At 41.1% G+C, this 22,447-nt stretch overlaps 1 protein-coding gene across 8 annotated transcripts in view; it reads right to left on the bottom strand.

The window, feature by feature from the left end:
- Positions 1-14,730, bottom strand: part of pbx3b (pre-B-cell leukemia homeobox 3b) — a 57,493-nt gene extending 42,763 nt beyond the window's left edge. For 2 of the 8 annotated variants that reach the window (XM_069524091.1, XM_069524093.1), the window contains exons 1-2: positions 13,230-14,728; positions 12,525-12,598 (exon numbers count right to left, since the gene is read on the bottom strand). In XM_069524091.1, coding sequence (XP_069380192.1) covers positions 12,525-12,598; positions 13,230-13,477 — 322 coding nt within the window. In that variant the 5' untranslated portion in view covers positions 13,478-14,728. Of the gene's footprint in view, positions 1-12,524; positions 12,605-13,229 lie in introns of all 8 variants that reach the window. The other 6 variants (XM_069524095.1, XM_069524097.1, XM_069524090.1 and 3 more) reach the window with 5 other exon arrangements.
- Positions 14,731-22,447: the final 7,717 nt, after the last annotated feature.

The following is a 22,447-nucleotide window of genomic DNA, read 5'->3' as shown; positions in this document are numbered from 1 at the left end:
CAATTACAAAATTAACTGTGGCGTAATATTTGTACGTTAAACCATCATTTCTCTGTTGACTTGTCATTAGGATGCTGTGGGGTGCAGGGGTGTAGCCCACTGATGACACCCGCCATGGCACCTCCCAGCACAACTTCACCTTTTTCTTGTTCCCACCGGGGAGCTGTTGTCAAGACTGCTCAACTTTTTTGACGAAGGCCTCCGCGGATAACTAACGTGCAAATGCGGATAGGTGGAGAAAGCGATCCTGACAGTGATGTATTGCAACTAGTTGCAGGTGTCAAAAAGAAGATGCTCCGCCAGCCATCGGAGTGCATGCACTGTGTATATGCATGCGTGCACACGTCTGCGCCCATGTATGATTTTATGAATGCGTGTCCCCGCTGCACGTCATGTGTATATTTGTGTGTGTGTGTGTGCAGATGTTAGACGTGTGTGTACATGTGACTGTTCATGATGTGTCTAAGCCTTTACATGTGACCTGGTGTGGAGGGGGAATCAGACTAATAACCCATTCAACACTCCCTCTCTCTCAAGCAGCACATCCTCCCTGCTGCCCTTAACAGATTGGTTAGCTCATAAAGGCTCACTGCCGCCACAAAGTCAGCCCATACTGTCATCGTCTTCACAGCTTCTCTTAACAAATATTCTTATTAATTTTTAAATAAAGGCTCTTTAGGAATGTGCAACAACATATTGACAAAATCCAGTTACCCGGTTTTTACACTGCAGCCTTTTGTAATGCGGCTCCTAAATTAATTCTAGGCCTGAGATACAAGCTTTCTCTGAACACACAAACCTTCAGCAGAGCTTTAGATCATTTCTTTCTCTCATTGCCCGTTTATTTAAATTCATTCTTTTTTGCTAAGCAAATGTTCCCAGGAATATCAAGGTGTTTTTGTTGCAAAGCTCTAACTGATCCAGGGGGATTTGCTTCCAACAGCCTGTCTCTCCCTCGCCTTTCAACACAAAACTCCGCGCTCCAATCAAAATGAACCACCAGGGACCCCCCTTCCCTCCTCCCCCCTGAGCTACGCCTGCTCCGAGTGCTGTGATAGCAGCCTCTCTGCCATTGATCGCGGAGTTTAGCACAGAGCATGCACGCCACTGTTAGCAGAAAACAAAGACCTCTTTCCCTTTAATAGTGGCGCCCGCCGTTAATGCAGCTAACGCCTTGTGTTTCCCTCCGCCCTGAAGAATGAATGAAAGAAAGCAGATAGCAATTAAAAAGGTTAACTAGGGTCCACGTCTCGTCACAACTCATCTTTTTCACACAAATCTTTTTACCTCATAAACAGATTGATATCTTTTAGGGGGGCAGCGCATGCTCGCTTGCCACAAGTGATAAAAACACGCATTCATGTCTTACTTATAATTGTGTTCCACGCCGCAAATCTAATAGCAGACGCCAAATTCAAAAAGGAAACACAGCTTTATTGATCCACCTAACACACACCAGGAGGATCTCATGAATTAGGAATGAGATAAATCACCATTAACCCCAGAGAACCCAGCTTGTGGTCGACCACTGACATACCACACTGATCTTTTTTTTTTTAAATAATCAAGATAATTCTTCCTGGCAAAGTATAAATATAACTCTTCAATTAATACAGCATGTGTCTGTTTATTTAATCAAGAGCTGATTTACTTGTGACAGAGAATAAATTCTTCTATTTTCTGTGAGCCTCTATAAAATTGCCATCATTTTTAATTAATTCTTAATTAAAATATATTACACCACAGCTTCTACCCATCTCTCTTGATATTCTAACATAATCAATTCAGAACCATTTACATATCATTAATTAAAAGCTTTCCTCTCTCATCCTAAAAATCATAATGAGGGCCGATTCCTCATTAGTAACCTATAAGGGAGAAAATAACAATACTGTAGAGAATGGATGGCGCGTTCCACAGTGAGTCCTTTGTCTCGTAGTTTCTAAAAAGCATTTTTTAATGCTTCTCAATTGGATTTAAGAATTACTGAGTCAATTTTGTAGACTCAATGATAATAAGTGAAGCAGCACAGGCTCCCTCAGTATTTATTTGTGCCTCTGTGCTGCTCGCAACAGAAAAACAAAGTCAATCAGTGTCAGCAGGTGCATTGATTTTGAACTAAATTCTATTTTAACTGCACAAAACACAATTAATTCAACCTGATTGAACAGTGTAATGTACAGGAAAAGAGTTACAAATGAGAAATTCTTTAATTAAAAACATTAAAATGTATGTCTTCAAAATATTATTTTGCATTGGATTGTGTTCTCTAAACAGTACTACAGTGAATAATGAAACTGGACTAGAATAAATAAATGTCCTAACCTTGGCTAAAAAAAAACATGGCAGTTTTCTCTGAGCAATAAACAATTCTGCATGAATGTGAATGCCAGTTAAGCACTTGTTGTTATGCCATCAGACTGCATAATTCAATTTAACTGTAAATATTAAGTGCATCTAAACAATGGCCTAACATCATTTATTATCCAGACTTGGAAAAAAAAAGCCAAGACACACAGGGGCCCATATCTTTCCATCTCGAGCTCGCTCTTAAAGAAGAGTAATAATATCAAGTAATGATAGGTATTGTTATGCCGGGGATCAGGCACATCCTGATTTTATCGCCCGTCTCTCACAGGTGCTCTGGCGTTACTTGTCAGGACTGCATGTCTGGGTCTTCCACATGTCAGATAAAAATCGCTGCACTTGGTGTTTCGGCAGCCTGACAGCAATTTATTTGAATGTTTTGTCACACTGGTCTTGGTGCATTTTGTGTGGGCTGCTCACCGGAATGGCAACAGCTAGTAGCTTACTGACACACACACACACACACACAGATGCATGCTGCATGTGCTGCACGTCTACTTTGGATAATTAAAACTTGTGTCTGTAAAAAAAAATCATAACGATAATATGTATAGATTGTTGGCAGACTGAACGTGTTAATTAATATTTAATACCCAACAAGGCAGGTGACACCACATTGTTAGCAGCAGTGATCCTTTTAAAAATATATTTTTACATTTACACCTCCGTGACCACACACACACACAGACACACACACACACACACACACCACCACAAGCACAAAATAAAATGTCACACCAGCCAGTAAACAGGTAACACTGAGGTGAATCTACAAATGCAGCTGTCAAAAATTATATTCTGTATTTATATGTAAACTTATTTTTTCTTCCACTTTTCAACCTCATGTGAATAACGTCTCAGTAAATAACCCACTCGATTCAGAGCATATTAAACACAACCTCGCTGCAGCCTTGCGATTCTCCGAGCTGACATGGAATATTGAGTAAGTTAATGAAATCCTCTCAAAGACAGGAACTCTATTTTTACACCATGATAATTAAAGTACGACACAGTTATAATTTACAGCCCTCGCTTAATTGCATAGGAAAAGTAAAATGGGAGAGGTCTAAGAGACGAGATTAAATGTGTCTTTGTGTGTGTGCGTGCATGTCAGTGTGTGTGTCTGCGTGTGCGTGCACCTCTTCAGAGAGTGCATGTAGAAAGCTTCCTGTGCATCTAAACAACTGTATCTTTTAGCATCGGGGAACATATCAAAGATTAGGTAATGAAATATGCACAGTCCTATTTTTCTGCTCCTGGGCCCTTTGACAAATCGAGTACAATCCAAAATCTCCATAAATCACTATTAAAGACAAGTATATCATCACCAGCGCATATATCTTCCCCAGCCTGACCTGTAGACTAATGAGAAAAGGCCCAGACTATCTTGTCTGATTAATTAATTCAAAATGTCGGCTGTTATTCAAATGTGAGGCTGGTGTTATTTGAATAACACTTGACAGCGACGCCTGAAGAAATAATTTCTGGTTTGTGAGGCTGCTGCGGCATTACTGATGATGGCTCATGGAAATGTTAGAAGCCTAGGAGTATTTTTTCCCTCGTCGCCGGTCCTCTCGCTTTCCCTCCCCTCACCTTCTCAGTCATGATAGCTCCAAGAAGTATTTCATTACTTCAACCGCACCGCCACCACCCCCCACACCATCCACCACCCCTTCACAATTATGGTTCTTCACGTTTTTTTTCTTTCCACTGTCTGCCCTCTCTCTCTCTCTCTCTCTCTCTCTGTGTTTGTATTCCCTCCCACAGCCAGCCCAGATCTACAGGGCAGCGCTTTGGCTCTGCAAGAGACATGCTGGCAAAGAGGAAGGTCATGGTTTTTACAAGTGCAGCTCCCCAATGCTGACAGCCCGTGCTGCCAAAGTGACACACTCTGTTTGGCTTTCCCACGTTCATAGAGCTCCACAGCACTTTGTCTTTATCACGGAGCATGCACACACACACACACACACACACACACACACACATATGCACATATCTAATCAGCCTTAGAGCTGCATTTCCTGTCATGTGCAACAGAATGATCACACGTAGAGACACAATCACAAATATTGCAACAGACAGAAGTGAAATTTTCTTTCTTTCTTTCTTTCTATCTTGGGTGGGTGGTTGGGGTTGTAGGGGAAATAGGCGCTGGAGAAAGAAAACCATGAAAGTACGTGCGAGGGCCTAGGGGCAGTGCACACCCCTGTATCGCTTCCCTCATCAAGCATGGATTCTAATCAGGGCTGGGGAGATATAAGACGCTCAGTCATTAAATAAATTAACTCTGCCACTCCATGCTCTCCTTCAGCACCCGCGAGAGGCCCGCCGTGCTCTGCATACTTACAGAGGCTCCGAGCGTCACGCACCTCACCTTCACCGCACAACCTCGCGGGCCTGCCAGCACACATGCACACGCACGCACAGGTTAGAAACTAATCTTGAATTTTTAAAGAAGCAAAGCAACCACACCTCCGGTCCCTCAACAGCTGATGTCACATTCGCACGTAAAGCTTTTACATCATTTTATTGGAAGTCCCTAAAACAGCCCTCGGGACACTTTGGGGGATGTCCCTCAATTTCACATTTTAAAAAAATCAACTTGTACATGAGTGATAAATAAAAATCTGTGGAGACCAATGCTGATTCACAGGCTCTGTGAGACAGCATAGACATGAGTTTCTTTGAGGATCCGTGCAGTGTGCTGCCATTCATCAAGAGGAAGCAAGCGCAGTGACGAACAGTAAGAGAGCTCAGTGTCGGCTCGGATCACTGACACAAACAATCAAAGCTGACACACTCTTCGTATAGCACCTGCCACTCCGGCAACACAAATAGATCAATATGAGGGGAGCTCATTCACTGTTTAAAACTCATATCCTTGCAGTCACACCATCTTCCAGAGCACTGTGATGTAAAAAGTGCACGCTTAATACATATCAATCACCCTGACAGAGGAAATGCTTATTTGAGGAGCCAACGTGAGGCAAATACACCGTGTCAGCAGAATGTCCGTTGTCAAAACTTGCCATTTGAATTTTCAACTGCGTTGTGCGGAGACAAATGTCCTTAGAAACCCCTTACGTTGCAATTTATATCATTTTAATGTGTGCTTTAATTCTCCATTACTTAAGGAGGAAGTACCTGGGAGGGTGGAGGCACATTAGAGAAAGTAAGATATGAACAGAAGGGTCGGGGGATCTCTCTTAGCAGACACAATTAAATATTCATGTGTCTCCTCCTAGGACACAACACATACAGATCATTATCATGGCAACAGCACACCACCATTTTGTTCACACGTTCGCCTCCAAATCAATGGCTGTGTGTAAAATTCCATGTGAGCAGGGGACATCACCATAACATCAGTTATTAACTCCGTTATTAGAATTAGAGATGGTTTTAGTAACAATTATCACTTAAAATAATCCTCAAGGGTTATTTAAAATATATCTGTAACTATATCATAGTGATATCCAGACTATTATTTATAAGCGTTAGAATTACGAGCAGTGGGTGAGTGTCTGTGCAAAGGTAAACAGGTATGTGTCGCTTTGAGCCACACGCCACGGGACAATACACAGACTCACAATGTTAGTGAATCATTCCAAAATTCATTACGGGCTCTCAGTCCGTCCCGGCCTGCTGCTTGAGGAAAGAGCGAGAGAAGAATAGCAGTAATGTACTCTGGATGACCTCCACTTTCTAAAGAGAGGAGAAACCAGCTTCTTTTTTTTTTGCTTTTCAATCCTGATCAAAAGAGGAGCGAAAAGAGAGACAGCATTCCCCTGCTCGCCATCATTAATCATAGCTTTCTGGGAGCAAGCGCATATTAATTTCTGTCATCCCAAACATCATTTGGTATTGTTATGCCACGGCTTAGTCCTCATTCACCAGCAGACGCCGGCCGTTCCTCCCGGTTTGAGGGAAGACAGGGCCTGTGTGGCTGCGTTTCAGAGCAAGAGGCCTTTATCCCTGGGGCTCTGACACCAATTAAGCCATTTCACCGAGAGACGAAAACAGGGCCCGCAGTTTCGCTGTAACATGAGCCAGCATCTAGCTGCTGGCCCCTCGCCATCTTTCCATTACTTCAGACACAAAAATGAACTTCAAGGACTTAAGAAAATAAAGAGTGTATGCTTAGTGAATAGTCATACTGACTCATGACAAAATTACCCAAAAAGCAGTTTCAGGTCTGTCATTAGCTCCATTACTGCAATTATTTGAAATTATGTTAAATACAGATTTAAACTCAGAGGCAGTATCAAAACAATGTGATCGTATTATGCCACAGCTGATAAGAAAAACGCTCAGTCTGCACCTCCCTTTACGTCTTCTTTCTGCCTTTTGGCAACAGCAGAGTGGAGCTTGTCTTCGGGCTAAAGCAGAATAATGCAAGGGTTGTTATGAATTAAATATTAGAAATCTTAACACAGCAGCCAATAAGAATTATTTGCCTTATTAAAGCAGCAGAAGACGCTGATTAAAATTTCATTGCATTGCAGTCTTTTTCCCATTTCTGCCTTCAATACATCATTCTAATGTATGAAATGTGGAACAATAGCACGTGGAACAATGGGAAGAGGGGACTTTATTTTCTGGCTTGCAAATAATGAAAAGAGCTCAGATTTTTTTCTGCTTTTGGAAAACAATCGTGTGTAAAGAAAAGAAAAGAAAAGGCGACAACAATGTTTTATTCAGTTTTCGTCGAGGAACAAGCTGTACAGATGGCTAAAGTGTCAAAATATTACAAGTGAGCTTTAAAGTGTGTACATTTGCTGACGTCTGCCTCTTATTCCTTCACCACGTTATCGACAGAGATTCGTCACCTGTCGGAGTACCGCCACACACACACACACACACACACACACAATTTTGTAGACACTTTGTCTTTGAAAGAGTTTAAATAAAGTAAAGGTTACATGAGCCAAAGGTAAAGCAGTGACAGTAGCAGGATTGTTTTCAGTGTTGTTGCCCTCACAAATGATGGGTCATTTAGTTGTCCACATGTAATGTGTGCAGGGTAAATGAACATCGTGGTGTCCATTGTCCCATGAGGAAAACTCTTCCCTGAAACACTAGAGCTAATGAAATAGAGACCTATAAATAGCAGAGTCATTACTGAGAGAGGACTTGCTTTGCACCACTCATTCACTGTAACCCTTTTTACACTAATAACTGGCTCCATGGAGTTCTACGTACTGTAGACGCAGCCACCGAGTGACACAGTAATGAACGTCCTGACACAGGAGACGCAGCGAGAAGTTCATGTTAAAATAAATAGAGGTGAGCGATGAGGGAATAAGCAACTTTTTTGACCGGTTCAAAAGTGCTATCAAACTAAATAACATAATAATTATACAATATGTATTATGAGAAATACATAATTATAATCAAATTCAAAGTATTTTTTTCATAACTACAGCTTGTTGGTTTGCTTTGAAAAATATATATTTTCTGGTGCTAAAAAATTACCAAAAGTGTAAATTAGACTTTGTAATTCATAGTATCTAAAATGTGTAAAAATGCTTGTTTTTGGCATTATGCTCATTCACAGCAGTTAAAACTCCTAAAAAAGGAAATAATGGTTAAACTATGTCTGAGGTCAAAGGTCTTCTACAGTTTTGACAAGAGCACATTTAAAAAAAATCTTTGCTCAGTCACATCTCTATTCAGCGTCTCAGGTCATCAATTGAACTACAGCTTCTTTTCCCTACTTCAGGTTTATAATTTTACATTCATCCAATAAAACAAACAGATTCCACTAGAAGAGAAAGGGCAACGCAAAGTGTCTCCAACAGCCACGTTCCTACTGCTGTAAACTCATTTCAATCAATCCTTCCTGTTTGCATCCAAAGCAGCCACTGCTGGCTGCCACCGCCTGAAGATAACTATTTCACCACCTCTGTCATGCCTAATTAACAACTCAGATGTACAATTCAGAAATTTCGCAATTAACCTACTAAAATATTGTTGGAGGATGCTAATTGTTATGCCAGTTGCCATAAAGACTCATTTGCATAACGTATGTGCAAAAAACAATTATGAGCTGTTGATCGCGCAGGAGCCCGCAGAAAGCGCTTGGAGCGATGGAGGGGGGGGGCGACGGAGACGTGTGCAAGATGGGTGCTCGTGTGTGCAGATGGAGGGACAGCACTGAATCATTGTGCAAAAAAAATAAAAAAACAGATTTGAGGAGCCGTACGTGCAGATACCAGGCACCACTGGTGCACAGGCATCTATCTGCACAGCACAAAAGCAGTTCCCCTTCCAAATGAAACTGATATGTAAACCCTTTGTTTTTTTACCCTCTTCTCCTCTTTGTCTGACTCTCTTTTTCGTTTCATCTCTACTGATGGGGAAACGGAGGGTATTTGGGAGCTTCTTAGATAATAACCACGTCTTCCCCCGGTCCCCCTCATGCTTCAGAGGAGGAAGCTCTGTAGTGGCCCTGCCTTTGAGGCAGCCAGGAACCCAGCTGTGCCCGAGCCATTCGGCACAACACTATCTAGTCACTGCAGCCGCTTCACTGGGGCTCTGTGAAACAAAAAGCAGCCAAAGTCAATTGTCTCTGCTGCTGAATAGCTTTCTGTTCTCCGTTGTGTATTTTATTGGAGCTTCTTCAGCACAAAGAAAACCTATAAGGTAAAAAAAATTCAGTCTAATAAAATATATTTGCTTTTTCTGCATAATGAGAATGATTTTAGCGGCATCTGCTTTCATAATAATAATAATAATATAAAAATAATAATACATTCACATTAATAATTATAACCCTATTGGAATGAGGAGGCTCATTAACTTTGTCAGGGAACATTGAAATTAATGTTCCCTGTAGATTTCAGAAATGCTTACCTCCTCAGTCCTAACTCTATTTACTCCAGGTAATGCTTTTAGTCAGCCTTGCATGTGGTTAATTACAGCCTCATCCTGAACTGTATTTAGTTAAAACAGTCTTTCCTGGCTGATCATTACATATAGCAGAGGCCAAACCAATGCACATACTTGGAAGGATGGCTTGGCGATCTCTCCAAAAGCCAAATCAAATACGGCGACACTGGCTCCGGCTGTGCAGCGTATAGTCCCTCCCTAATCCAGTGCTTTAAACACTGCACCGGGGCATTTATCAGTCTGCATCCACCCCACTCTCTCTCTCTCTCTCTCTCTATCTCTCTCTTTCTTCCTCCCCTACCTCTCCAGACCCCCCGTTTCTGGACCTGACGAGTCAAAGGTCAGGAAAACAACAAGTCAATATGCGGCCAAAAGAAGCACCATGCAGCTGAGAGAGCTGTGGAGAGGGCTAAGCCTCTCCGTGGCACTCTGTGATTTAGCCTGTAATAGTTTTCTGTAATCTCTTTCTATTGATTAAACCTCACATCAAAGACGAGTCCTGCAACAGAACCTCTCTTTTCCTGGTCAGAAATACCATATGGAGGTAATCTTTCACCTTTGTTATTCTTGCCGCTCCCGCTGCTGCTGCTGCTGCTGCTGCTGCGAGCCTCTCTCCCAAGCATGAGAGCAAGACAAGGGGGTAGGCAGCGGGATAAAACAAACCCAGCACAGAGGAATAACTGCAAAACTCATCTGCAAACACAGGCGACGTTCGCTCATTGTCTTCTGCAGTTAAAAGAGACTCAAGGTGTCTGAACGTATCCTTTGTCCTGAAACACTTAGAGACGTGCGAGACTAAAACATTTTAATTGCCAGTTTTATGTATGTACGTACCAAAAAGAAAAAACATCACACACTGAAGGACAAAGAACACCACTTGCCAACCCAATCTCACATTTAGCTTATCTAAATGCAAAACCAAAAAGAAAAAAATAACCCTCCTGCTAAAAACACTCAATTTAGTGACAGGCAAATGACTTCATGCTGCCACTTAATCTCATTTCTTGCATAATGCTCTCTAATTAGCATATCAAAGTGAATTAATACTTGTAGGACATTAGCAATGCAGAAATGTGCTGGAGCTCTGTAATAACAGTTAGAAGAGTGCCAGAAACTTCTAAACGCACCGAGAAATCTTCAAAAACACCTTGACTCTGCTAGAAAAAGCTCTTTGTCACCTCTCCGCTGCATAAAAACAAAAAAAACGTCATAGATCGTTTACACTATTTCAAATTAGCCTCATCTGTCATCACCTAATATCACTTTTAACCTAAACACGTCAAAAGCTTTGAAGCCAAACCTTAGACGCACTATTTATGTTCGCACCAGACAGCAAGTCTCCAGAACATGATACATGTGCACAGTAATTACAGCGATGATTCTTGGAACGCTTTCAAATTTATTATTAAAAGTCATTTTCAGCCAACGGTGGGTCCCATGGCTGATAGGCAGCAGCCCCTGTGCCATCTGAACGCACGTGAAAGAACCAAAGGGAGCCCAGTGAGCGGTGCTACAGGAGCCTGTGAAAGGATCAGTGTGCGTGTGTGTGTGTGTGTGTGTGTGTGTGTGTGTGTGTGTGTATGTGTGTGTGTTGGAAAAAAACAGAGCGGTCAACAAGGCCATCGGACCAGCTGAGCTCTGTCAATGGCTAAGAGGGAGAGGCTGTGACTCTAAACCACAGGTTAACTATGCACACACACACACACACACACCCTCTATTCTCCCCGTCTCATCTCCTTCTCACACACTCTCATTCCCCGGCACATACACTCTCTGTCACACATAAACATGCATTGATCTAAATGACTTTTTTCTAATTTAGATTTACCGTTTTTTGCTTACTTCAGTGTATACTTCACAGCAGGAACATTCAAATCAAGTCTCAAATCAAGTGATTATAGTAACACGCAGAGATTAAAGCAGGACGTTAATTTTGCTTAAGTTTGAAAATAAATCACTTCTCTTCATTTTTTCCCCCCTAAAGTTCAGCAGATAAATTAATGCTTCCGCACTGGAAAACAATTTTGCATTAAATCCATGATGTAAAATAAAAGCTTGCATCTTGTGAGAGGTGTGAGCTGCATTCAGCTGTGTTTCTGTCTCAAGTCAACAGGCAGACACACAGAGCAGAGCACCTCGGCTCGACTGTGGACGCTCTGCCTGCCCCTGTGAACGCCACCTGTGTTGGGGAAGTTCATAAAACTTTTATGATCTGCCCCAAACCAATTTCCTCATAAACTGCACAAAGGTCACAAATCTGACGAGGTGTCACGTTGGCTAAAATTACACTAAAAACAGAGCATTGCTTCCTTCATATTCATATTATTCTTAAGCTGAGAAATGTAGGGTCAGATCAAGTCAAAATATTTGTAACATCTGTTCAGTGGTTTCATGAACAGAGCAAAAGATGTTAACACTTATTTAAAGGGATGAAGTTTATTATATTATCATATGCCCCATAAACACTGTGGGAAATTATAGAAACAACCGTTTTATGCACAATGGTGACTTAAAAAAAACATACTGGAGCAAAGTTTGAGGTACAACAAAAAGTACAAGACACACTTTATAGCATAACTATAATTTCAGGTGTCTCTGGTATCTGTGTGTGTATGTGCACACACACTTCATCACAAAAATCTGCAGATGCTTAAAAAGAGCAACTGTCTAATATTCAATAAATTCAATAATTTATAAAAAAATATTTTTTTAAATAATTTTCTACAAGCTGATTCTAGTATTTGAATTTCCCAAGCTGCCGATTTGTGTGACAGGGGTCTGCATTCAACAGCACTACAGTAACCGACCGAGAGTATAAAGCTGCCTTCACGTGTTGAAGACGTGTAAATTGTTGTGCGGTTATAAAGCATGAATTCTGTGTGATCTCAGCTATGTAGAACATATGCTGCGGGATTTCCCCCTCCTGTTCAGTGCCAGGGCAGAGAGGCTGAGAGCTGGAGTCTACTTTGTGTTTCAAATCCAAACAACCGCTGCTCGCAAAACTGAAACATGAGCATCTTCAGTGTGGGGGACAAAAGAAATACCTCTACTGTCACACCGGGACTGTTTCTATGTGGCACAATGACATATTTAAAAAAAAAAGTGATTGATTCATTTGGGCAGAGGTCCCCTGTAACCTGGATGCAGGCTGCCATCACATCACTGGGGGGTTAAAACATCTGTGTGCTACATTGCATCGAGGCTGCAATACTAAATTTCTCCAAGTTCATGGGAAATTATATATTTATTTAAAACAAAGACCTTACCTGTCTTTTCTTTGATTTCACAGAGAACGCTGAAGAGTGCTGGTTTCATTCTGTGACAGTTCAGTCCATGTTTCCTGTTTCAGTATAAGACAAGATAAAATAGTGAAATAAGTTCACTGATCAATCACATGTTAGACATTAAGGACCGCATTGATTATTTAACATATCAAATTCACATGTCACTATAAGTTGCAATGTTCCAACACACATGTCTCTCAGGAGTATTTGCACAAAGTTTCATAGGAAAATAAAAGTAGCACATGTGTTCATATGAGACTAATATTAATGCTTCAAAATAAATACAGTGTCCATGACAAAATCAATGATATAATGAGTTTATGGGGATTTATTTCCTCTCTTTTCACTGAGCCTCTTTAGTTTTGCAGCAGTGGGAACATTTACTACAGGACATGTGTAAACTTTTTGAACAACATGCTCCTCTGTCTCTCTCACACACACACACATGCAGCTGAAATAAACAGCTGCTGTCTCCTCACTGACAACTTTCTCCATGTGTCACAGCTTTAAATGCTCCTCTGTGTAAGAGTATCATTAAAGCTACTTCCAGTCTATTGTTACACATGCTGGAGTTAGAGCTAAAGAGGGGCCACAACTCAACAATGATGCGTTCAGCGTTTTGCTGGGGATGGAGGTTGGGGAGGGGGGGAAGAGAGCGAAGTTAATAAAACATATAAATCAACCAACTTTGCTTGCGCCTCGTCCAGACTCTGATCAGTTATGGTCATGATTTGATGGAGAATGTCACCAATGTCTTGTTTTCTTCCGTCCCCGTCCGTCCCGTCGTGTCCGTGGGGAGGCGGCAGTACCATGCCTCCTTGTACCGAGTGGCCGGCCAGACTGACGCCGCCGATCGACTGCATGATCCGGGCTTGATCGTCCATAGTAGCCGCTAAAGAGTCTGTGCACTGAGCCACACAAATTGAAAAACTCATATACGATATCGGCTACAACATGTGCCGCAGACTGGAGGGATGTGCGCGGCTTGTGGGGCTTCTTCAGCGAGACAGGAGGACACACGTTTTTTTAAAATGAAGACTACAGCAGGGATGTTTTTCGCGTAAATCTTGTGTCCAAGTTCTCGTTGTCCTCTTTTTTTACGCGCGGTCCAAATAAGTGCCAAAACGCGCGGTTGTGTTAGTAGAAAAACGCATCAATCTTGTATTTTTGTCTTCTTCTTATTAAAACTTCTTTGTCAAAACTGACGGTCCATCGTCTCCCGCACCAATCCTCACGCCAATCTGTCTTTTCTCTGGGGTCTGACGGCAGCTACACACAGAAACGCTCCTTTTTGGTGATCTCTCATTTATTTGCGCTCTTCTTCTTCATGGGATCCCGGTCGCATTTCCTCCTCCAGGAAAAAAAATGTCCAAATCCTCCTGGTGAAGCACCGGCAACAAAAAAAAATATCCAATGTTGGAAAAACAAATAAGAAAAATCTTAGGCTTGCAGGTGTTGCCAACTATAAATGTGCAGAAATCACTCCGGCAGCATTTAGAAAAATACACATTCTCGCTGCATATAAGACGGCTATAAAAATATGAAATGTGCAATAAAAAAGTTGGGAGATTTCTGTTTTAGAAAAAAAAAAGCAACAGCGAGAAGAAGAAATTAATTAGGATACAGCGCTGTGCGTAAAAGGCGATGCGCAAAAAAATATCTTGCCCTGCTGAAATTTATGAGCTCCAGCCTCTTGCCTGTGTGTGTTTTATGTTGTTTGATGGCAGCGGTAGTGAGCGATTGACAGTGTGCCAATGCCACTCACTCAGTGCAGACGTGTCAGAGCAGGGAACAGGGGTAGGAGGAAAAAAAATAGAAAAGAATACAAAATAGGAGATGAAAATGCACGCTCCGCCCTGCAGAGGAGGGGTCTATATTCTTGTCACTTCTCGCCTGAACAACCGAAAAACAAAATGTTAAGAGCTAGTACTCAGGATGGTGATTATATTGATGAAAGCGCGCGGCACGGTCCCCCTCTCTCGTTCTTGCAGCAGCAGCTTGCAGCAGGGTATCCTCGTCTCCTCGCGCGTGCACGTGCAGCTATGTGCATATTCTGTACAAGCAGTGATGAAGATTTAGCCCTTGCAACAGCACAGGCAAATACATAATGAGAGTTTTTATACAGTTTGATGTGGAAGTGCACAGTCCCCTGCAGGAGAGAAAAAAGAGCCTTGGTTCAAGCCAGGCGAGCAGCAGCAGCAGACATGTTTATATTATTGGAAAGTAAAGCTCCTCGACCAATCAGGTGCCTGCGTGACGGAGAGTGACGATCCCCGCGTCCTATTACTGGCAAATGCATGATGAGGAAGGCCCACCCACATCCGTCCCCTCCATCTTCACACTGCTGCTACAAAAGGATGGGAACTTCTGATTGGCCGTTGCCACGAGTGACATCCATTGCACAAGCAGGCGGCGCTGCTCGGTGCTCCTCCGCAGTTGCTATGGCAGCAGACAAGTTGTTGAGCTGGATGCGAGGCAGCAAATATACTGTGCGTGCCCCCCCCCCCCCCCCCCCCCCCATGAGCATTTAGATCGTGGATTCGTAAAGACAAGGGGGAAGAAAATGGGGATTTGCTTCATCTCGTGGACATTTTATGATAACAACCCAGGGATAAAGAGAGTGTGGAGTCAGATGTTCCGGTGCTGGTGTGTTACAGAGAGACAGTGAGGGAGGAGGAGTAGGATCCCAGGCCTCGGTGCAGAACTTTTGACAGAGGGGGTTTGTTGGATTGGGGTTCGACGATGATCATAAAGATAAATAAAGTCAAATGGACAAATATGCTGCTTCTTGTAGTGGCCTGTACTGTTTGTATTAAAATAACCACCATGGAGGTAATTTCTCCCAAATCCAGGCGCCAGGTAATCAAACATGTGTTAAAGCGTAAATAGATTCTTAGGTGTAATTGAGAGATAATTTCTTTTTTAATTAAGCTCAATAGATTAAGATTTCATTTAAAGACACTGTCAGAATCATCACTAGAAAACTGCGAATGGAAACTGGCTGCAGGACTTTCTACTATTTTTAAATTTAATTCCTTACTCTCATTTTCAAATTGTGCACAGAGACAAAAAGGGGCCAGAGTCCAGACAAAAAGCAATGTTTATTCTGAGGAAGCTAATCTGCTGGTAATAGAGACTGAAATATATATATATATACATATATATATATATATATATATATATATATATATATATATATATATATATAGTTTTTGCAGTCACTGAGGGAAGCAAACTTTCTATTGAAATACTGAATAAAAATAAACCTCCATATTCAGAGGTGTATATTTATTTCTGCTAATGATTATTGTTGCACACAACACACAAGGATGTTATGTTTTCACTGTGCAGTATTGTCAGTGATCAGTGTTCTTCATCAACCAAATAAAAATATAAAAATAAAACAATCCCACGCATGGAGGCATGAAGAGAGCCGGCTTTATTTTAGAAAGCTCCTGGTTTCATGGAAAAAAATTTGCATTTAATTTATATTTGTTCAAAACTAACCAAGTCTTTGATATGAACATTTTTGGTTTAATTTCTTCATGGTAATTATTCTAAGGTATACTGTGTTTTAACTGTGTTATTGCTCATAGCTAACTTCATTTCAATTCCCATTCAATTTCTGAATTTAATTAGTAATAATCTAAATTGTTCACATTCAAATATTGTTCACATTATAAAATATTGAGTACTTTTGTGCAAAGTGATGTATAGATCATTAGGAAGGGAATCATGGTCACGAGTCAGAGTAAGTGACTGGATTTATCTTCAGAAAAGGAAGTAACTTTCACTCAAAGAAGTTTAATTGAAGTCATGATACAGTGAGTCATTGCTTCATATAATCCATCTAAGATTCAGATTATATCAGCAGACAATTGAGAGAGCATCACCCTGCTGCCCCCTGTCTGTTCTTCAATTTGCAGACCAGGAACTGAGGACAGAGTTCCAGAATAAATGATGCGTAACATTAATTCAGGACATTTAATATGATACAGGAGCGCAGGCAAATACATTAGTATATTATGTATAAAATTGTACATCAGAACTCAAGTGTCAAGTTTGGCCAAAACTTGAGGACGTTTCTATAATCTTCGAGTTTACATGACTCTGTGTGTTTGTATTCTAAATTCAGAAATCTTAATATAATATAATATAAAACAAGAGTTTTCATAAAAACAACCTACAGATTGTCTTTAGCAGTCTGTGTGGTTTCTGCTCATTCATTTGACCTTGAAGCATTGGAGCAACACACTCTTGAGTTCAGTGAATGGGAGTCCCAGGACTACTGCATTTATCATTGAAATACTGAGCTGTCAAGTCACACTACATACCTGTCAAGAAGGGCTCAAAGGTACAGCTCGGGCTCCTCTCCTCTGTTGCAGTGCATGATTCTTCATTGCATTGCATAGCAGCCCTATTCACCGTTGTTTTCAGCCATATGTCAACATAATTCATTTCCGTATGTGACAGCTCCTTACAGTAAGACACCGCGGTGCTGCTAGTTCACAAAAACCATGTTTACACAACCGAGGGCTTGTGCCATCCACTGTGCACTTCATTTCTAAAATCGCACTGCTGCAAAAAGAAGAAGGAAAAAAAGTCCTTAAAAATGCTCAGTTTCTTTGACGAGGAATCATTTACATACCCTCTGACAAGTTGTTTCCACATGTGCAGAGCATTAGGTTAAATAAAATGACAATATTTGTACAAATGAGCGAAGCCAGGCATAGAAATAAGCACCTATGAGTGCAGAGACAACACTTTGTCATCATGCTTCTCATTGTGACATCTGAAAAGACCCACAGGTGCTGTAGAAAGTGACTGTGTTGTCATATTTCATTTAGGCATCCTTCTGCAAAGCTGTAATTGCCTAATTAGCTTGTTAATTAGGAGATTAGCATTTACTGATAGAGTGGCTTGCTCTGTTGTGATGAGAGTAATACAGATTAAGTGAGAAGTTATGGGTGCGTGATTTCACAATTTTGCTGTCCACAAAGGGGGTCACAAATCATTAAAAGATATGCGAAATGGCTGCGTGTAAAACATTTGCAGATGATGTGAAGTCCTTCCTCGGAGTTGGTTTTTGAAGATGTTGACAGGACGCTGCAGCCTCGGTGAAGGTTTAAACTGTCACATGGCAGCGAGACACAGTAGCTCCTGGTCTGAATGTCGCCTGTATGATCCCCCTGTTGTTCGGGGGATTGGAGGAAATGACCAAGCAGACGGTGCCAGAGACATTACTAACCCCATTATGAACAGTCTTTCATTCGGTTTGGATACTTTATTCTTATTTATTTCCTGGTATTCCTCGCTCGTATCATGCATGCACTTTGTCTTGATTACGGCCACACACGTGAATAAGCTCAGAGAGGTAGCATGAATACTCGTCAAATCTGCTCCTTGGTTTCCTGTAGTAAACTAATATCCAGGCAGTGGTGCCTTGAAAGATTTTCTGATGTATGGGTCAGAGCTGGTGTTTAAAGTTCCAACAATGTTAAATATATGCAGTAGATTTAAAACAGCATAATTAATATATATTTTACACGACTTAATAGTACTGATGCATGCATTTATAATAAGCATTTTTCTGCTGCTGAAGGTTGTGGAGGAGCTCATTTTAAACACTGTATACTTGGGTCATATATTTATGAGCTGATCATGGTTTTTTTGTAAATCTGCAAAGAAAGGGGTAATACTTGACTAAATAGATGTTATATAACACCATGCACATGCAGTTGTGTGCTTAGATAAGATAATTATGCAGAAATATTTTATCTGCTAACAAGTGTTGTTAACTCCCTCTGTGGTTATTAAATCACTTTGTGTTAGTGCGGGAGGTAAACTAATAAACGGTTAAGAATGTTAAACGCACAATTAGAGAGTTGATACACCTCCGACACGTTCACGGGACAAGGAGTGAATTTAACATGCAGCTGAATCTGGGCAGAGAACATAACTAAAGTTTAAACTCCCTAAACTGTAACCATCCAAATCAATACACTACACCCACTATGTGTCCCTCTATGTGTCCCTCTCTGTGGCCACCAATGGACGCCTGATTCATTTGTATAGCTGCACAAACACAAAGCAGGATGTTCCTAATAAAAAAAAACCTCAACCTTTTGATAAAGTTTTAATCCCAGGAGTATGAGGAATCTGTGTCTTTAGGAAGTCAAGACAGATGTGAGAGATCAGGAGCAGGCAGTAATCGGGGGGGAAGGTGAGAGGTACACAGCTATACTGCTCACCACGATCAATCATACTATACTTGTCCTCCCTCGACTCTCCCGCTGTTACTGTCTCCACTGACTGCACTTCTCTCTTTGCTTAAAATTATTACACAGGCCATAAACCCAGAGAGGTGAGTGTCCTGTTAATGTGGGTACATGTAGTGGTTGCAGTAACCTTTAAGATTGGCCAGCGAGTGGTGGTGGCTTGGACACGGGCCATATATTCTGGTCAATACCAGAGACGCGGATTGACTTGGGGGAGGCATTTTAAGGTCTTACGTTTTAATTGTCATCCAGGGCCAGAGACCAAATTGATTCTCGGGAGCAGAATGAAATCAGACCTTAATTGCGGTGCTATCGCTGCAGAATTCACTGTCGTTTGACAGAACTTTACATGAGAGAAAAGTGGAAGAAGTCGGCAGTGAAAGGGACGTCTGGAGTGTTGTGGTCCCTCTGACACCACTGTGACACCGATGTGGATAAACAGCTGGTAAGACGAAGGACAAAAATTTAAGATTTTCATTAAAACCATAATTATCAACTAGTATTTAAATAAATATTGAATTGCTTATTAGTTTTGAGCATCAGATATTTTATCCATATTTAAACTCTAGACCTGCAGTCTTCGTTGAACTGCAGCATCCGTATCCAACACGGACTCTGGACCTTATCTCATTTGCTTTATCTCCTTCATATATTTAATTGTAAAGATTTAAACATTAAATTTTACAACTTTTTTCTCGTTTCAACATCAATTTGTCTGGTAATGAAGAGAAAATCTCAGAAGAGGTCAGAGTGTAGCGTGTCTAAATCAATGTGGCCAGACTGCCCTCAACTCAGCTTGAGTATTGACGTTATGCCAGCTATGACACCATAACTCAGCCCACTGCGATGGTCATTTGATAAATGGTATCATAAATTGTTGACAAAACAATTTGTGATGTATTATGTTACCGATGGGTTGTACTGCTTATCAAATCAAGTAATCTGGCAGGGCTCTCCATTCATCAGCATAATGCAAGCTCTCGCTGTAGATAGTGATGACTTTGTTGCCTCGTCGACATACAGTTCAAATGTAGTGTTGCTGGAAAGCAGGGAGAGCCGCTGGAGTCGGTTTCATTATTTTTATGAGGCTCTTACAGACGCACGCTGCTACTGTCTTTTTTTTCTCAGTGGAGTGTATAAGCAGTATCAGTTTAATGTTCAGAAATAGCTTGTCTTATCTTAAATGGTTTTTGGTGCATGAATAAATAGTGCCGTGTGAACAAACACCACATCTGGATAAAAATGAATGAAGTAGCAGCACAAAGAGGACCAATGAATATTTCACTTTAAAGCCTGACAATGTTTTTACCAGTGACAAACCTCAGCTAACAGGCGTCATTTGGACTGTACCAATAAAACATTGGTATCATTGTTCACATTTTAAGGTTCATTTAATGAAACATCCTGGGTGCAAAATATCTCTGGGGTCCAAGACACATTGATTGAGCCTTGAGTCCCCCTGATAGCCTCAACAGCTAAAATCTGGGGGATCTCTGTAAAAAACATTTAAAACATTAATTAATTAATTATAATTGTCATTAAAATGTCTATCAGAAGTGTGTGTTCAGTATCAGGCAGGCAGGGTTTCCTCTGCATTTATTTCCCTGCTTCAGGATTGGGGTAGACACTGGTTTCCTTGTACTGTGCCACATGTCCTCCCTCCTCACTCCCCCGCTCACTTTACACGTTAACAATAAACACCAACACTATTCCTGAGTTATTAGGGCCTGAACAGTACTGAAGTTTACTTTGTGTTAGTCTGACTCACTCTAGAGTTTATGAGAAGTAAAAAAAAAGTCCAACATTTTTTTCTGCTACACACAAAAGGAGAGGAGACAGGACGCCCACAGCCAGAACGATCCAGATGCATGATCCGACATCATCAATTAATAACTAAATAATGTGATCATCAATTTGTGTGACGAGGGAGAGAGGTGGGCACATACACACATAATCAAAACATAATCAATACATCCCCTAGAGAGTTTATGACAACAACAAATATGACGTAGATGAAACAGGCAAAAGTGGTCCATGGTGCCATTAAATACATCGCAACATTTGGAAATGCTAATTCTTCGTCGTCTTGCTTGACCTTTTTGCTACAGTGCCCCCGGCGATTTTCAGTGGTACTGCTCCATATGCGTAAGCTTCCAGATGTCACAAATACAGGCAAAATGAAAGCAGAGTCGAAAATAACATTGAGCATAATGATTACGTCTCAGGAAAGAATGTTAATGTGTGTAATTCAAACGTATTTAGATTCAACACATTTTTCACATATTTCAATCAACAATGCAAAGACTGAGCTTTAAGTCATTAAATAAATAGATGATTTATTTCAGATTCTTGGTTCAAAACTCCTTCAATATATGAGCCGAAATGTCCCTTTACTGAACGAAGCAGATTTACTTTTTAATGTTTTCTTCGTGACACACATGTCAGTAGTCAAGACAGTTGTTTTTCCCCTCTCCAAACACGTGTCATCCTTTGTTTCCCACAAAAACATGCCAGATTGAAAATGAAACCATTGTACCTAACGACTCAACGGTGAGTAATGTTGGAGTGGTGACAAGCAGCAGTGCGAATGTGACTGTATTCACGAGTCACTGTCTTTCTCTTAAGTGTATGGAGAGCTCAAAGAAAAAGACAAATGAAAACAAAAAGAAAGCAAGAGAGGGCTCATCTCAGCAGTCAGCCCGGTTCGTGTAATCAGGAGCATTATAATAAATGCTAAAAGCTAAATTCTTTATTTTTAGTGTCTGTGAAGTCTCAAGATTTGTCAGCTTTCTTCAAACGTCTCCAGGTGAACATGTCTCTCTGTGTCCCGTTCGTCTTGTTAGCAAGGCATTCATGTGAAACATACGGTACAATATTTATGAAGTCCACCACCACACAGGCAGAGCTACAGCCAATTTTCAAGTGAGATATTTGATCTTAAAAGCTGATGCTCAACAGAAGCCTCCTGCTCTTGATCAAGAAATAATATTGCGTCTTTTCATCACGCCGTTCTTTGCTGGTCGCGTCTCCTGTCCATCCGTTGTCTGACAGTGCCATTTCTGTTCGGCTGGCAGTGGGCGACCCCTGGGCTTCAAAGATACATTGAAGTTCTGCAAATAATCTGTCAAACACATAGCCCAACGACTATAACAACATCTGTCCACCACATCTCGACAGACCTATTCACGGATGCAGCGTTTCTTGTTGACATGATGGAAAATGTTTGTTGTCATCAGAGTATTTCAGCACAGTGAAGCCCTCCAACACACCCGCTGCTCATTTCTTACAATTGTTTTAATGTGGTTTTTTGAGGGAAAGGGATTAGATGACCCAGTGGTTTGTGACATTTAGTATCCACTATCTCACGGAGGAGGCAATGGGATTTATGAAATGGGTCATACACATGCACATGAGTCTTACTTAAGCCTCCCGTTAAAGCCACATGACCTTAAGAAAGAGGGAAACGTATCACAGGAAAATGCTAATGTGGTGCATTTGGTGCACATTAATTCTGTGCATGAATAAGACACATATTTCACTGCAGGAAAAATAAAATGGAGCTTGAGAATAATGTGCTCTCTTTCTCCGTCTTAAACATTAAAGGAATCTGCTCTGTTGCAATTAGGA

Source organism: Paralichthys olivaceus, chromosome 4, assembly GCF_024713975.1.
Source record: "Paralichthys olivaceus isolate ysfri-2021 chromosome 4, ASM2471397v2, whole genome shotgun sequence".
NCBI classification, from domain to species: domain Eukaryota; kingdom Metazoa; phylum Chordata; class Actinopteri; order Pleuronectiformes; family Paralichthyidae; genus Paralichthys; species Paralichthys olivaceus.
Note: the sequence above shows the minus strand (reverse complement) of the source record. Positions and strands in the feature narration are given on the sequence as shown.